Below are 18,260 nucleotides of genomic sequence, written 5' to 3'. Positions count from 1 at the left end.
ATAAAACAATATTTATAAGATACATGCATGGAGCCATAGATGGAAACTAGAATTTAATGCCAGAAAATGCCACATGTTGTAAATAGGAGAAAAGTAAAAAAGAGACCTTTATGGAAGTACAAAATGGGAGGAGAAATAATAATGAAAAGTAATGAAGAAAAAGATTTGGGAGTAATGATTCAGGACACACTATCACCTGAAAGACACATAAACGGGATATTCAGCTCTACATGCAGCTTGTTAACAAACATTAGGGTGGTATTTAACTATTTAGGTAAAGAAATGATGAAGAAAATTATAAAAAGATGATACACCCTAAACTGGAATATGCAGCGGTAGGTTGGGCTCCACATAGAAAAAAGATATATGGAAACTGGAAAGAGGAGGATAATGACAAAAAATGGTACCAGAATTGAAAGACTAAAGCTATGAAGTAAGACTTGAAGAGATGGGTTTACTAACACTACAAGAGAGAACAGAAAGAGGAGATCTGATAACAGTGTACAAATTAGTAAGCAATATAGAAAGAATAGACATAAACTACTTACTACCACAGATGGAGGAGGGAGAAAGACAGATAAGGGGACATGAAAAGAAAATAAAGACTGGATGTTCAAATAACATCCAAAAAATAAAGCTTCCTATATAGAACTATTAAAATCTGGAATGATTTGAAGGAAGAGGTGGTTGTGGCAGTGTACACATTTAAAGAGAAACTGGATAAATATGGTTATGGAGACTGGACAAAATGAGCTTTGGCTTGTGCCCTGCACAATACAACTAGATGAACACACAAACACACACACACACACTGTCCTCTAACCCAGCCATGGTGAGTGTGGCCAGGTCATTCCTCTACCACAGGAATATATATATATATATATATATATATATATATATATATATATATATATATATATATATATATATATATATATATATATATATACTTTATAGTTTCCTGTGGTAGAAAGACATGACCTGGCCACACTTACAATATACACTTTATATTTTCCTGTGATAGAGGGACATAACCTGGCCACACTCATCATGGCTGGTTTAGAGGACAGAGTAAGGGGACTGGAAACATCCTCGTCTCTATTTCTATTCCATAATGAGACAAGGCATTGTGTTGATGCATTGTCTCAGTTATCCTCATTTGAGGAGATTGTTAGCATGTTTTACAGAAAGGTAGACCTTAATTTTGTTGAATTTTAGTATTTGATGTTTTCAAGATTGTTCCAACACTCCTGTGCTGAAATAATCTTTGCTAAGCCCTTGTGCTTTTTGTAAGTATTAAGATTGTCAGTACACCTGATGTAAAGTGTAGACCCATGTTGGCTGAAATTAGTAATAAGACTATTGATGCACTTCCTTCCCTTCAGAGGTAGCAATCAGTAATGATGATGTCATGTATGTATGCTGTTTGACTGCATACACCACTCTTCCTGGGTGTTATGTTTGCACCTTACTTATTACTAGCCTCATTTTCTTTTGCAGCTAATGACCAAGGTCTGGAGTCTGGACAGCCTGTTGAATCCTGGAAATGTGATTGCCGCTGATAATATTTTGAGACAAATTATTATATCTTACTGTTGTTCTTTCAGGAGGAGTGTGAAAGTGTTCTCCCTATCCAGTCTCTTGCTGATTACTCCTTCAGGAGGTCTAAGGTGGCATCATCAGTGCAGATTATAACACCACAGATTACATCAAATTGAAAGTTAATTTTTTCCTTTATGAGAAGAAAGGTTGCTTGAACATAATTCTTCCTAAGGCAGCTACAGGAAGGGGCAAACATTTATAATCTCCCTTAGGATCCATGCTTGTGGCCTAGCCATGTCACTTAACTCCATCATTGCTTCTGGTACTCAAGGGAAAAAGTTCCTCAGCTTTGCTAAAAGCTTCACAAGGAAGGTTATTCCTTAGCTCTTATAAAAAAAATAATATTTAAGTATTTATTATAATAATTTACTGTTTCTCCTTAGGTAGATATGTAAATGAAATTGGGATCTCAATTATGTATTTAATAGCAATTTACATGTATGACTGCAGCTTCTTATAAGTGACACTTTTTCTTTCCGATTCTTAATCACCACAACTTTTATCCTATATTTGGAGCTTTTCACAAAATTTTGAAATGCAGATGGGTCAGAAAGGTTATGACAGTGAACATGAATAAAGTTTTTCTTTCTTTGATTGGTATAGAAGTGCCTGCACAGTTTTTATTACATCATGAAGAAATGAGAAATAATAAGAAAGAATAATACAAGGGTCACTAATAAAATGCTGTATTCCCCTACACTCATACTCAAATGAATGGAACATTCTTGTAGATGGTAAAAGAAAATTATATTAATTTATGTTGCCAATGCAGCAATTATTTAATAAAATTATATAATATTTTCATGATTGGTGATTGTATATTATTATTTTATATGCTTGACAACACTAGTCATATAAAAATATATAAGAAACTAACAAAACTAAAATATTTTATTACAGATGGGTGTTTGTATTCCACTAGCCAGAAGTTGGGGTTTTTGAAGATTAGTATGTGTAGAGGTGTTTTAGAGTTTCAGTGAATGCACTGTATTTTATCTAGATTATTAATATATTTTGTAACGAATTGCATAATTATAAGTTTTCCAGGAACCAAACTCAGTCATTGCCTGCATGTCACAGCAACTTGCTGGAATGATACACGATAAATTAATAACTTGGTAAGTATTGACATGATTCTATATAGTACAGTCTTTCAGGCAGTTGCTATGGCAGTCTTAAATACTTTATATTTGAGATTTTTTTGTTTTGAGACTACATGAAATAGGAATAACAGAGAGCAATTTGTGGGAGAAAATACAAGATTGACTTACAAAAATCTAAATGCTTACTAAATTGTCAAGAATTGCCAAGCTATAGCTCTTGCATAATGGAAATACCTTAAATATGGGCTTTAATTTCCCTTCACATTCCTTGTCTTTCCTATACACACTAACACCAACATTTGTATGTACCTGTGCATAATCATATGTAAATTTTTAGTGCTTGTATATAGTGCGACCTCCCTGTGGCTGGGGGACAGTCTTGCTGCTCTGCCTGCCGCTGTGTAGGAAGAATACTGTTACCTTATTCCCTGTGTGTCATGAAAGTAGGACAGAGTGAGGGGACATGAGACCCCTTGTCTGTATTTTTTACCCTGCAGTGGGACAACGCAAGGTATCCTGCCTATGTTAATACCATTTGGAAATATCAGCCTGGTATATAGATAAAGTGTGATGGCATCCTTACACTTGAATCTTTTATTATTAAATAAATATAAATCATGAGCTTTTAAGGTAGTATAGTGTGATTTAATGTATAAGTTGTAATTCCTAGAATAACTGTAAAGTTCAAGTTGTGAGACTTAGAGAAGTGAGAAAGCTAGTTCATATAAAAAGAAAACTTTTTTGCACAAGAGAATGTTATGATGAAGGAAAAAACAATGTATTACAAAAAATAAAGAGAATATGCACAAATGTCTTCACACTAACTTACCACTAACAGTAAATAGTTCGGAGACATTTTAAAGTAAGGCTAATGGGTATATGCTGCCATATGAGCATACTTTTAAATAAACAAGTTTTGTTAGGCTCTGTCTCTATAGTGCTTAATTAATAAGACAACCAATGATTTTGGGAAATATCATGTATACAGTAAAATCCCTCTTATCCGGCATCAACGGGACCGCCGACATGCTGGATACTTGAATAGAAGTGAAATTATGTCCACAATCACCACCCTACACTCACGCATCTTACCATAACAAAGATCAGCTGATCTTAATCAGCAACTGATCTGATCAGCTGCTTAAGTGTAAGCACAACACGCTTCCTCTTTTCTACAACTTTAGGCATGATGAAGGCGTCAGGCGATAAACAGTGCACACGCGGGACTGAGTCACTGAGTAAACACAGTGCAGTGGGCCGCGGGTGGTGTGAAGCAGTGCGCTCTGGTGGCGAGGGGACAAAGTATGCCTCGCGTGGGAATTTTAATCAATTTTATGAGTACACATTGATTTTTTATTGATTTTAAGGCTTGGGGAAAACTGTGCCGGATACTTGAAGCTGCTGGATACTCGAATGCCAGATGAGAGGGATTTTACCGTACTTATAATGTCATTCTCGTGGTAAGCTTTGTGCATAACAGAATTAACATGGTCACTGTGTATGCACTACTATATCTGAGCCGCACATATAACTTAAGAAGCTGCAGTCATTTGCTGAGTATATCTGGGATCTGTTGTAATCATAAATATGAACACCTCAAACATCAAACTGTACATTAAAGCTTATTGCATTACAGCAAGAACAATTATATAGCATTTGGAACATTGAGATAACACTCACAGGTGAAAATGTGATGTGAAAAGAATCCCTTTGTGAATAAAAATCTGGAATGAAAAGTAGAAATTGCTTTTGAAGCAAAGACCACTTGAAAATTATTAACATGCTACTCTAAAAACAAGGAACATGTTTTCCCAATGATTTACATTATCACAATTGTCTGCAGATGAACAGTACTTTAATATGAGCTACAATGTGAACATATTATCAGAATATAATATATAAATATTGTGTTCTTACTACAAAGAAATAATATCAGTGTAAGGATCACAAAAATAGTGTATTCATACTTGGATTACTTAAGATAAGTGTGATCCTTATACATGTCATACTGTCTCTATGGGGCAACAGTAACACCACAGGTACAGAAGGGGAAGGCAGAGTAACACTTGGTAAGAAGTATGGACAGAATAACAAGAGAGACAGAGAGCTGCAGTGGAGTGGGGCCTTGCAGGGTGATGTGCCAGGGTTGACTAGGTAGGTCCAGGCTTGCCCCTGACGACACTACAGAAGACGCTCTGACCTGAAGAACAGGAAACAGTGACAAAAATAATTTGGCTAGTTAGTTTCCCAGTTATTTTCAATTAAACTCTGGAATCAGGAGTCATCATGATTACTGTACACATTTTGTGTTAACTGGAATGAAATAGGCATTCATGGTAATAACTTAAATACTGATACAAACTCACTAGTTAATGTAGATAAACTAATAAATGATATTTAGAATAGCCATTCACCACTAACTGAGGTAAGATATGGAGACAAGCAAGAAGCATACCAGCCAGAATTATATATATATATATATATATATATATATATATATATATATATATATATATATATATATATATATATATATATATATATATATATCTCAAGTATGAAATATTCCTTCAAATAGAAAGATAACATCCATGGACTAATGTAGATGCTGAGCTCAATATCAATACACAAAATAAGTGCCACTTTTCATATTCTGACTAAAGTGTGCATCTTTACACCTTATCTGACATGTAATGTTTTTGCAGTCAGGTTTTTGAGGGTTGCTCAAGTCTGAAAGCTCCATCTACACAATCCTTTTCCAAACACAGCAATAACATAACTACTCCTCTACTCCTTGTCTATTCTCTGAGAGATCTACTTGGTACTTCATCTCACATCAATCAAATTTCAACACTACCTATCGGCATTATCAAATCTGTGCACATTTTAAGGCTACATATATCTTCTCTCCTTAACATTAGCAACAACTTTATATTACATACACTATATCTATTAATGCTACAGAAAAAGACATATGGCTATCTTAAAACAGAATAAACCTATGAAATCATATAAAAACTCAAGGTAGGGCTGATAATAAACAAACTTAATTACATAGCCATATAGGAGTGAAAATGTGACTTGGCCTGAAAGAAAAGAGGAGCTGATTTGAGACTAGTATGAAAAGTTTCGTGGTGGAGGGAAACTTCTTGACATTTTTTTTTTTTTTTTTGTATGTGGTTCAGTGACATGTGAGTAGACACAAATGAACGTCGTTGATTGCACTTCCAACATATCATGACGGTCACATGTCAACAGTAATTTGTCAGTTCTTACCACATCTATGATCAATGAGCAACAGAGTTAAGTACAATACCTACATTTTTCTCAAGTACATCCGATGCATTATTTACACAGAAAAGAATTAAACAATTATTCTATTGCCAAACTGATCTATGACAAACATTTCCTGCAGACAACTAATGAGCAGCTGAATAATAATAATAATAATAATAATAATAATAATAATAATAATAATAATAATAATAATAATAATAATAATAATAATAATAATAATAATAATAATTAAAAAAAAATATATATGAAGAAAAGTTTTACAAAACATGTTTGCCTTTCAGTGATTCTACTTCAGTTTATTGTTCTGTCAACTCACTAAGACAAAATCTAGTTTCATGCCTTTAAAACTGGTCAAATTAACACTTCAATGCCAACATTCTAGTCTATTTAAAAAGGGACAACAACAAATTATCATTTAAGGGAATATTAGCTAAAGAAAATGAAACAAAAACAAAATAAAAAAAGGGAGGTGGTAGGGAACTTACCATAACACTAGTAGGAGGGAGTTAGGTGCCTCTGTAGGAAAATTAAAATAATACTAAATAAAAGTTGTAAACATAAAAATACAGGTGTATGTATACAAAGACTTGGTATACATACAAAATGTACTACTCAGGGGGGGGAATGAAAAATAAGTATGAAAAAAGTTATTCATACAGTATCTATTAACTTCTGCTCTCTACTAATTCTCTATGCATAAATTATATTTTTGTATTAGTATACTTGATGTTTAAATTCACAAACTCTCTCTCTCTCTCTCTCTCTCTCTCTCTCTCTCTCTCTCTCTCTCTTAATCATCCAATCAGTCTAATCTGAAACCTCACTTTTCCTCAATCAGTGCAACTCAGAATGGCACTGTTCTGGAAACAAATATGTAAATGTTAAATACCCTGATACTGGGTAAACATGATAAAAAAAAAAAAAAAATAAATAATAATAATAATAATAATAATAATAATAATAATAATAATAATAATAACAATAACGCCAATGCAAAGTTCTAAGTATGATTATGCTTTACAATGTTTGAAAGGAACAAACATATGTTCCTTGCTACATAACTAGCAAAAGGAAAGAAACGCTTTGCATGTTTTTCTCAGCAAGCTAATCCTGGAAAGTGCAATTAGCCAAAACTAAGGCTGTTCATATCCTGAATGAAATGAATCTTCTAAAGTAGATCATACTGAAATATTTAGAGAATCAAAGTGAGGTAAGCTAGACATGCCATGGCTGTCATTTGTAGCATGCAAATTACGTGATAATGTAAGAATGCATCTGTGTCTGTATGTGTGTATGATTCAGAAGATGGACACTGGTGGTGGTAAAGTGGTGGTTAGGTGAAGCATTACCATCTACTGATGTAAGTAGTAAGAGTCATTTATCCGATGTCATGAAAAATTTCCGTTCCTGCTTCTGTGTGTGTACTTTCTAAGCAATTTACTCATGTTCCTGATTCATATGAATAAGAACAAAACCTAATATAATGATGCTAATGAAAGTTCTGGAAATTTGATTTAAAGAATTTCAACAACCAGATTATGTGATGAGGCTTAAGGCCATATTGTCCTATGTCCTGTCCTGGTTCTATAAGGGGCAGAACACACTCATTCCATCTTGCCAGGATAAATGACTGAGCTACTGGTGTGCTGCTTATTAAGAGCTGTGGCTGAGACAGCACAGGTGCCAAGAGCTTCGTGATACAATTACCTGCGAGAATCTCCCACCACTTCAAGCCTCAAACTGCCTCCACTGTTTACTGTAACAAAACCTTTAATGTAGCATTCTTCTTCACACACAGACAACCTTCAGAGGGATGACAAGGAGTAAGATGTCTGCTTTGTTCATTATTAGAAAGGTGTGAGAAAAACAGCACAAACATACAACAGGAAAGAAAGCAACAGACAACCTTATCCTTCTGACTCAAATTAACTTTTGTTCATGAAAATTTATTACAACAGGCAGCAGCAGCACTTACTTTTTCTTGGTCTTGGGAGAGGTGGACTGGAATACTGACGAGGCAGACATGAGGTTCTCAATGTACTGACCCAACACCTGGTTCTCAGAGCGCAACTTCAGGTTCTCCTCCTTGACGCTGTCCACACGTTGGGAGAGATCTGGCCATGCAAGATTATCATTACCACCAGTTTAAATTTCTAAAAGCTAGGAGGCATTGTGCATTCTACTGCATCATCACATTGGCTTTTGGGGGTCAAGTAGGTCTGTAGTACAGTGCTTTAGCTCCACTCTGGCTCATTGCAATTTCTTAGCAGAAGGGACACTACTCTTTCATAACCATGGCACAAATATGTGGTCTCACCTATATAGCTCAGGGGTTCTTTATCCACTAATATAGAGCTATACAAATGAATATGCAGCAAAGGGTATTTACCATCAAGAGTATTTTGGAGCTCCAACACTTGAGCAATGAGGCGGGCCTTCTCCTCTTGCTCGTCTGGTGAAATGTCTGGTTCCAGACCTGGGGAAAAATATGCAATGTTGCTTAAATACAACAACTACTAAATACTCTGGTAAGTGGGCATCATGCTTTTAGCTGAAAAGCCTGTTTATAGCACCAAGCCCAAATAACTATTATTTACAAAATAATTATAATGTATTGAATAAATTGCAGTTAGTTTGTATGAGATAAAAGCAGGAGAGAGAGAGAAAAAAAAAAAAAAAAAAAAAAAAAAACCATCTTCCTTCTGGTAACATTTATATTCACTTTAAGCCTCTCACACAAAGCATTAAATTAATTTCCATCATCTTATGCTGTGCAATCCATAAAGCCACTGACAATCATCTACACACAGTTCCACTCCAACCTTACAACCAATGCTTTAATTTCTCTTATAATTCCATTTCTAATGTCAAAGTCACCTTATACATTCCTGTCTTGTACACCCACTTATTCTGAATGTTGCAACCACTCTCTACTTAAACCAAGTGCATCAGTATCTCAATAAGATTTCATTCTAGCAATCTTCTGTCTCCATACACCTTCAACACATCCAGATCAGTCTTGCAGTCAATATAATAAATATTATAATTTTTGCAGACTTACCACTACCTATGAAGGGACTGAGGAACTCACTGTTGTGGAGGGGACTGGTGGAACCATTAGTATAGGAAGAAGGAATTGACTCCAGGCTCTGCCCCCTTGTGGAGTCAGAGATTTCAGAGGCAGCCGTTCTGTCATCATCCAGCACCACTGTGGGAACATGGTTAGTATGTGCTGCTCACCACCATGCAGGCACAAAGTCATGCAAGCTCACACTATACTAGTTCTATAGGTGTGTGAACCTTATCCCTTAAGCAGCAGGTGAAGTGCTGTTACATCCCATCCTGGGCTGGTGCACTCTTTAGATTTCAGCATTTCCCACTCATAAAACTTAAAACAAGTACAGAATCCTCTATTACTGCAATACATAAAATGAAGACAAAACTAGTTCCCACTTACAGCTTTACTGTAGAAGTAGAAGGCAACCAAAATAAAAACCCCCCACCTTGTTGTTTCATAATAGTAAGACTATTTCAAGAGTTTCCAATAATCAGCGCTCCACAATACCTATCTGTTCATTTATTGAATCACAACTGTTAATACATTAGTGACGTAAAGACTTGTATTCTTCTGTTCATTCAATATGCTAATACTATCAAGTTAATTAATACAACTACTGCTGAATCAATCTCCTGTCTACTTTTCATCATGTTTGTCAATATTAGGTTAGTCTTGCACCCCACTAATGTCTGTGTCTTATCCCACGTGCCAAATCTATTATATTAGTCAAGAGCTTTTGCTAATGCAGCAAGCCCACATCAGAGATCAGGAACTACGATAGAGCACAGGTGAGAGGGAACCACCTGAGGGGTCGTCATCCACCAGGGGAATACTGTTGTCATCCTGGTAGCTGGACATGGCTGGCCCACACTCTGCAAATTAAATGGTATAATATCACTGCAATGCCTTCAAATTTGCACTCTGAAACATTGAGACTGAACTAAAGAATTAAGTTTATGAAAAAAGAGTAGCTGGTATAGAAAGGCACTTCCACCCAGACCAGCTGTTTGGTCTGCCTTGACAGCATGTGCAGCAATGACCACATCATGTGTTGTGATGGCTTCCTCCAAAACTGAATCACATGTGAGCTTTTCAGTTGGGCCAAGCAGTCAGGTAGGATGGGATTTAATTTCACAAGAAATAACTAGCGTCTTGGAAGGGCTGTGTGCTCTGGTGTTATCTGTCTTGCTGTTTTTTAAAGAATGTTATCCTATAAACTAGGGATATCTCTGGCTAGGATATCATTACTTGGCAATTTGTAAATAGTTATGTTAGCAATTAAGAGACTCACATTGGCGGAGAGATTATTAGGATAGGTTTGGTAATTTCCTCACACTTTTTTTTTTTGTGATCTGTCTCGATTTTAATGCTTCTTGGTTTATCATTGTTTTCTTCAGTTGCCTTTTGGGGTATTATGCTGAAAACTAACATTTACTTTACCACCCAAGAATTAGGAAACTTTTAGTATCAGATCACTTGTTCTGCCCCTTTATCCCCATACAGCTCTAACATAGTTCAGATTCATCCAGCCTCCTCTTATAGTCTCCTGTGCCATTCCACCTGGCCAATAATATGTCACTTCTCTCACCTAACATTTTTTGTGAGTGTTACACATGACTCATGCCTCCCATACCCAAACTCCAAGGCTTCCCACAGGCCCTCACGGTTCCTGATGGGGGAGGGCAGTAAGCTGTGGTCCCTTTTTATCACGAATCACCAAAAAATAAGGCGCTTTAATATACACGCCACGTACTGCTCCTTAAATAATGAACTTCTGCCTTTCTCTTTCCTCTCTCAGCCAGTGGTCAATAACAACCTTCCTTCACTGACATCGATCTACAGCCACTGCCCTACACTACAGGGCACACCAGGACCTTATGCACTATACACCTATGTCCACCGAGCTGGGTTACCTTCCGCACAAGTCGCAAGTGCCACAGGGCAGGCAGGAGGGAGAATAATACCTTTTTTGACAGGCAAGTTGACGTCCGAGGAAGGGAGGGTGAGGCAGGATGGTCCGTCTTGCCTCCAGGACTGATTATTGTTTTCACTTATTTTTCATTGTATACTTAAAGTTTTAATATAAAATATAACGAAAATTTATAAATTAGCTATATTTTTACCATAAGCTTGTTTATGTATTCGTTTGTTACTGGGCAGCGAATGGTGTGTCTGTGTCTGAGTGTGTGTGACGTCATGAGCCCCGCCCAAGTAGTCATTTCGAACTCGTTCGTAGTTGCTGTGACTGTCCTGTACTGATTGGTTACTGCGGTACTAGGATGTGATGGACAGGAGTTGAAGCCTGATGAGTTACACTGAATTGTTGTCACTGATAAAACTTTGTGGTGATACATGCCGCGGGGTTATTCATACATATTGTTGCGAATCTTATACACTTTTAGTAAATTACATCTTGCTCACCACTCAAACATTTCAGCGTCTTAATTCCACTACTTTTAGCAACCTCTTGTGAAAGTTATTGAGGATTTAATGCTTTTCTCATGATTCTAGTAATGGCTTAACATTATTCTGAGGTATTTTTCCTCCCCAGTCACGACACTCGCTAGAGGTCAACTGTAAATATCAGTCACTAGATTCAGTAAGTCTCTCTATAGTCTACAAGTTCCAGGATAGAGTTCTTCGTATGCACAAGTCCTCGTGATGACCAAATAGCTGCCTCTGAAATCTCTGACTCTACAATGGGCAGAGCCTGTTGCCCATTCGCTCCTTTTCCTCCTCCCTTTATCAAGTCTCTTCCCATTTACAGACTCCTTCCACCCCTTCTTCAGGAGGCTCTTTTATCCTGAGTTGCGCCCCGGACTTCTTCCCCTTCTTCATGATGTCTGGATTATTAAGTAGTTCCTCAAACTTCGTCCAGGAATCTGATGCCAAGATTTTTCAAACATATAGATTTTACTTCTTGCTTTAATAATGTCCTTTCCCGGGTGAATTGGTGCCCTGACTGTCTCCTCCTGCCTAGACGCCGTAATGTATTGTCCACCCCGTCCTTCAGATATATGTAACTGACTCAAAGTACTGAGCAACACTGCAAAGATTCCTTTTTGCACGTGTCACGACTTCACAACAACTTACTCATTTCACTGCTAAGGGTGTCATCAGCCCTTCTCACTGTATACTGCCAGCTACGCTTATTGTCCATTTTACCATTTCAAGGCTTTCTGTGATCCCTAAGGGTATATTCATCGTGCCCATGTTCTGAACTAGAGCTGCATAACGTTCGGGCTCCTGGCATAAGGACGAATTTGTAGTACTCCTTATAGCGCGCGATGTAGGGACGACTTCGCCGTAGCAGGATTTTGCAGCAGCATAGGGTAATAGACCGCGCTCATAGGGCCCATAGGAATGAGTTTGCAGTTTCACAGATGTAGCGGTAGGTCCGGTTCTCAGATGATATTTATACCATATGTACTCCTCTCCTCTCTCCTCTGAACAGTAAGCCTCTCAGCGGGCTAGGCGTCGTACACTTCCAAGAATTCGGTCGCCTTCCGTGAATCATCCATCATCATGAAAGAAGCTTTTCATGTCCTGATTAATTGCTCGTCTCATACACTTTCCTTTATTAACAAGTTTTGGTTAAATGATACTGAGTGGTTTTGTATTTACTTTAATATGAAACCTTTGGCTACAAATTCATAACATTCTTGAAGTTCAATCCCTTATATTCTTTATGTTCAGGATGCCAGAAGTGAAGCATACGGTCCCCCTCCCCCCCATCTCTCTCTCTCAGGCCTGTCTGAGGATGTGACGTGCCGTAGTTACAAGGTTCTGGTGTGTGTTGTAATAGTACTGCGTTACGTTTCCGGTGAGAGGTTATGAAGAAGTCCCCAGCCTCCCTCTGAGAAAGTGAGCATGTGGTAATTTGATGAGAGAGAGAGAGAGAGAGAGAGAGAGAGAGAGAGAGAGAGAGAGAGAGAGAGAGAGAGAGAGAGAGAGAGAGAGAGAGAGAGAGTAAAGGACATATTAGCTACTTCACATAACGGCTCTCAACTTACGTCTCTATAGTAGTAGTAGTAGTAGTAGTAGTAGTAGTAAAGAGGTGACAGTAGTAGTAGTAGTAGTAGTAGTAGTAAAAGTTGTAGAGATGGTAGTAGTAGTAGTAGTAGTAGTAGCAATAACAGCAACAGCTTCAAGGACAATATTCCCAAACGTTTCGGGGGTCATAATGTCTTCTACTTTTAACAGACTCTCGTGGAAGCTACTACAGTTTTTAAGAGTGTTACAGGCTTACATCACCAAAGGGAAAAGACGACATGACAACTCGAGTAACCCTCTACGTGATCTTTGAAAACAGTCTTCACTAGAGCTTGATTGTTTAAGAACATCACCTCAGACCTTGCTTCATCATCTTATTACCCAACATAATAATAAGTAGAAAACAAAATACGTAAACCGGTGTAACATGACGACACAAAGCATGACGCTTGTTTATTGTTATGCGCAGGCGCGTGACTAACACAGGATGTACGGTCCACCCATTCCAACAGCATCTCAGTGTGCCCACGGATACGGCAGTGTTGAGACGTTGGAAACATGTGCTCTGCAAGATACAGGAAGGAGAACGAGACGGTGATCAGCAGGCTGCCGCCAACCAAAGAGGAGAGGAGCTTCCAGGCCTTCCTGTGGAACCGCAAAGCCGGGACTGTCCTGGGTCGCACTGCATCCTCTTGGGGTGAGTTAAGACAAGCAGAAATCTACCGACTTGCAAGTTATCTTTCTCCCTGATATTCTATGTTGTGGCTATGAGAGAGAGAGAGAGAGAGAGAGAGAGAGAGAGAGAGAGAGAGAGAGAGAGAGAGAGAGAGAGAGAGTTAACTGAAATGAATTTAATTGAAGCATTAATTCATAGCAGAGGAGGTCACGATATCAGTAGAGTGGTGGTCATCATATTTTATTGTCTATTGTCTTAGGGAGCATTGAAGGTTCATCTTGGACTTTGGCTGAGTAACAACCCTGCAGTCAGGGCAGTGCAGGGCACAAGCTTAAGAACACACCCATTTAAGAAAATTAAGCGGCGCACTCTGGTAATCGTCATGGCTTGTAAAACACTGGCGTATAGAGAGAGAGAGAGAGAGAGAGAGAGAGAGAGAGAGAGAGAGAGAGAGAGAGAGAGAGAGAGAGAGAATAAACTGTAACAGTAGTAGTAGTAGTAGTAGTAATGATACTACTACTACTACTACTACTACTACTACTGCTACTACTACTACTACTACTACTACTACTACTACTACTACTACTACTATTAATAATAAATGACTTATCAATACATCAGGGGTTAAAAAGCAAAAATATATGGTCTTGGGAACAGTAATTGGCATGAAGTGAACAATCCTACAACACAACACTTGAGTTAAATGTAGTCAAATATGTTAACCTGCTGAACTATTTACCTTGCGTTATTTACACTCAGAATGACTGGTGTCCTGCTGTGTGTGTGTGTGTGTGTGTGTGTGTGTGTGTGTGTGTGTTTATCAAACGGATGATACTATCTTTCAATTTCGTAAGTATATCCGGGGGTTTTTACCACCACCACCACCACCACTACTACTTAAATAAATGGACGGATAGATGGCAAATGCAATTTAATATCAATAAATGCAAAGTGCTTAGCGTAGGTAGAGGAAACCCACACAATAGGTACACATTAAACACCCAAACTCTGGTAGGTACAGGGTACGAGAAAGATTTAGGAGTTATAGTTAGCTCTGAACTCCGTCTAGGGAAACAATGCATAGAAGCCAGAAACAAGGCAAATAGGGTACTAGGATTCATTTTTAGGAGTGTTAAAAGTAGAAGGCCGGAAGTAATATTAAAGTTATACTTGGCGCTGGTCAGACCTCATCTAGACTACGCTGTGCAGTTCTGGTCCCCACATTACAGGAAAGATATAGGTCTATTAGAATCAGTACAGAGGAGAATGACTAAAAGGATACAGGGGATGAGGAGTATTCCTTACGAAGCGAGGTTGAAGCGGTTAAATTTACATTCTCTAGAGAGACGTAGGTTAAGAGGGGACCTGATAGAAGTCTTTAAGTGGTATAAGGGTTATAACAAGGGAGATGTAAGCAAAATTCTTAGGATCAGCAACCAGGGTAGAACAAGAAATAACGGGTTCAAGCTTGAAAAATTTAGGTTTAGGAAGGAGATAGGAAAAAATTGGTTCTCGAATAGAGTGGTAGATGAGTGGAACGGACTCAGTAATCATGTAGTTAGTGCTAGGACACTAGAGAGCTTTAAGAGAAGATTAGACAAGTTTATGGATGGGGATAACAGATGGAAATAGGTAGGAGTGTTTCATACAGGGACTGCCACGTGTAAGCCTGGTCGCTTCTTGCAGCTTCCCTTATTTCTTATGTTCTTATGTTCTTATGTACTATTACTACTACTACTACTACTACTACTACTACTACTACTACTGCTACTGCTGCTGCTGGTACTACTACTGTCACTAAGAATAATGTGATAATAATAATAATAATAATGATAATAATAATAATAAAAATATTATTATTATTATTATTATTATTATTATTATTATTATTATTATTATCATATAAAAATAACTGATAGCAATATCATTACTCCTCTCTCTCTCTCTCTCTCTCTCTCTCTCTCTCTCTCTCTCTCTCTCTCTCTCTCTCTCTCTCTCTCTCTCTCTCTCTCTCTCTCTCTCTCTCTCTCTCTCTCTCTCTCTCTCTCTTTCATATATATATATATATATATATATATATATATATATATATATATATATATATATATATATATATATATATATATATATATATATATATATATATATATATATATATATATATATATATATATATATATATATATATATATATATATATATATATATATATATATATATATATATATATATATATTATGTAGTTCTATAAAATATTCTTTTCTTTTCTCTTTCATTTTTTCCTTTGTTTCCTAACCTAGTAAACAGTGTTAATAAAAAAAAAAAAACACGAATCTAACTGCTGAGTCAAAGTAATTGTGTTTGAACGTGTTTTCCTTTCCGCGTCATGTTTTCTCAGTGTTCAGATCTTATTTCCTCCCGCAGCCAAGATCGGACTCTTCTACATCGTGTTCTATGCCTTCCTGGCGGGCTTCTTCAGTCTCTTGATGTTCGTCTTCTACCAGACTCTCGACTACCACGTCCCGAAGTACACAGGGGAGGAGTCCCTGCTTCGCAACCCTGGTGAGGCGACCTTCTTTTTTTAGCTTTTTTGTTATTTTCTTAGTTCTCCCTCTTCTTACTCTTTTAAATGAGTGACCCGGCTGAGATGTCAAATGTACCGAGTCTCAAAATGAAGAATTAGATCACGTCTCCTTAAAACGCTGGAATCTAAAAGCCACATAATTTAGTCAGAGAACTTGAAGCGCAGCATACGAGTAGCACCGACTGAGTCCATGCTAGGAACTCATTGTTTATCACACCCGTCACTCTTGCAACCTGTTGATCATGTCTGTGCTTTAATGTATAGGTGCAATCGTGCAGTCATACGAGTTCCATTCAGATAAGATAACGCTGAGTGACTGCCTTTTTTTAACGTTAGATGGGCTCCGACTAAGGCAAGAAAAAGGCTGAGAAAAAAAGGTCTCCGAGGGTGCCAGTTCCCAAAGAGTACAATCAAAAAGATTATCCAGAAGTGTGGAGAGAAGTGTCTTGAAACATATCAAGTCAAAGGCAGGAGGAAATATAGAATCAGACAGGGAATGTTGTTAAGAAACTAATCTGTTGATACACATTCGTGAAGCTCAGATGAGGTCCAGATTTAGGACCGTATTCTTAAACGTTCCGGCGTCTAATTTCAATGACTTTTTAATAGGTTATAGTGGAAGTTAGTACGATTTTCAAGGGTGTTATCATTAAAGTTATAATTTGACGAAGTTTCTGCATCATGTACGGGGAAACACCTATGAGAACCCGGCTAATAATTTCTATGTGGTCTTTGAAAATAGTCCCGATGAGAGAAAGCGTGTAGGAATATGGCTCTTAGAATATCGCGGAGTGACTTCAGTGATAAAAACCTTTTTTCTCTTCACTCAGTCTACATTCTTTCCTTTCTCAGGTTTGAGTTTCCGGCCAGAAATGGACTATGTCGACGACCTGAGGCCCACCATCTCCTACTCCCCGAAGTACGGAAAAAGTTTTGTCTACTCCATTGACAGATTTTTGGACCGTGAGTGTTACTTTGTGGGTTCATGTGGTTGTGAAAAAAAAAAGAGATGAATAGTCTCTATAGTCCTATGAGAACAAGGTTTTAGATAATGTGATACTATTTAGACTCATATTCTGAAAGACTTTTGCTCCGCACCTCCACTACTTTCAAAATGCTTTTTATTTATTTATTTTTTTTTCCATTTATTTATTTTTTTTACGGTTCTAGTGACAGATTAATAAGATTTCTACATCATTAACAGGAGAAACACTCGTGAGAACCCGACTAGTCATCTCTGTGTCCTTTGAAAATAGTGGTGGTGAGAAAGCAAAGCGTTTCTGAATACGTGGCTTATTAACACTAGTAATTCTCTTACATATTATATACTAGATAACTAAATGCAGACTAAAAAAAAAAATAAAAGGTAAGACGGATAGAGAGCTTTTGGCGAGAGCTCATATGACTACATTAATCAGTTATATAATCAGCACATATCTACGAGTATACATCTATCTTGCTCTTCATTTGTTTGGCTATATATCAATGTCATTACAGCGGCTCAGTGATTCTGGCCTCTCCATCTTATCATTCAGTTGTCTGTCTATTCGTTGGTTTTGATATAATCAGCCACTCATTTCTATCCATCAACCACACTAGTAATTTAGCCCCCCCGTCTCTCTCTCTCTCTCTCTCTCTCTCTCTCTCTCTCTCTCTCTCTCTCTCTCTCTCTCTCTCTCTCTCTCTCTCTCTCCTTTCCATTTGTCTATCTCTTTATCTGTCTATCTATCTATCTATCTACCCATCTGTATACTGTCCATCCATCCATTTATCTATCTAACTATCAATACCGTCACAGTCAGTTATTTTACTTGACTCAAAACCCAACTCAACACTTCACTGACCTGTCTTTATTATCGCAGCATACATTCACCGCCCGTCCAACGCCATAGACTGCTTGCCGGTTGACGAGGGTCTTTTCAGTGGTTCTGTGTGTTATTTCGACAT

General features: G+C 37.5%; 3 protein-coding genes across 13 annotated transcripts in view; 2 read left to right on the top strand and 1 right to left on the bottom strand.

Annotated features, from left to right (window-relative positions):
- The window catches only part of LOC135090894 (triple functional domain protein-like), a 220,718-nt gene extending 217,203 nt beyond the window's left edge, over positions 1-3,515 (top strand). For all 3 annotated transcript variants that reach the window (XM_063988054.1, XM_063988055.1, XM_063988052.1), the window contains one exon: positions 1,608-3,515. In XM_063988054.1, coding sequence (XP_063844124.1) covers positions 1,608-1,718 — 111 coding nt within the window. In that variant the 3' untranslated portion in view covers positions 1,719-3,515. The remainder of the gene's footprint in view (positions 1-1,607) is intronic.
- Positions 2,004-11,180, bottom strand: LOC135090896 (short coiled-coil protein homolog). 9 transcript variants are annotated; one of them, XM_063988066.1, is made up of 8 exons: positions 11,025-11,180; positions 9,864-9,932; positions 9,094-9,210; positions 8,392-8,478; positions 7,978-8,116; positions 7,710-7,758; positions 6,488-6,518; positions 2,004-4,905 (listed from the first exon to the last, which is right to left on the bottom strand). In XM_063988066.1, exons 2-6 carry the CDS (start codon positions 9,916-9,918, stop codon positions 7,731-7,733), a joined length of 426 nt encoding a protein of 141 aa, XP_063844136.1. In that variant the 5' UTR covers positions 9,919-9,932; positions 11,025-11,180; the 3' UTR covers positions 2,004-4,905; positions 6,488-6,518; positions 7,710-7,730. The 9 variants fall into 9 exon arrangements, with proteins under 9 accessions (XP_063844136.1, XP_063844128.1, XP_063844130.1 ...); XM_063988058.1 differs by having other exon boundaries at positions 9,064-9,210; positions 11,025-11,178; XM_063988060.1 differs by having other exon boundaries at positions 9,064-9,210; positions 10,974-11,063.
- A 2,385-nt stretch (positions 11,181-13,565) lies between these two features.
- LOC135090895 (sodium/potassium-transporting ATPase subunit beta-like) overlaps positions 13,566-18,260 on the top strand; it is an 8,947-nt gene continuing 4,252 nt past the window's right edge. Inside the window, exons 1-4 of the mRNA XM_063988057.1 lie at positions 13,566-13,750; positions 16,154-16,291; positions 17,166-17,276; positions 18,176-18,260. The exon at positions 18,176-18,260 is cut by the window's right edge and continues 85 nt beyond it. Coding sequence (XP_063844127.1) covers positions 13,612-13,750; positions 16,154-16,291; positions 17,166-17,276; positions 18,176-18,260 — 473 coding nt within the window. The 5' untranslated portion in view covers positions 13,566-13,611. The remainder of the gene's footprint in view (positions 13,751-16,153; positions 16,292-17,165; positions 17,277-18,175) is intronic.

This window comes from Scylla paramamosain, chromosome 36 (assembly GCF_035594125.1).
Source record: "Scylla paramamosain isolate STU-SP2022 chromosome 36, ASM3559412v1, whole genome shotgun sequence".
Classification (NCBI taxonomy): domain Eukaryota; kingdom Metazoa; phylum Arthropoda; class Malacostraca; order Decapoda; family Portunidae; genus Scylla; species Scylla paramamosain.
Note: the sequence above shows the minus strand (reverse complement) of the source record. Positions and strands in the feature narration are given on the sequence as shown.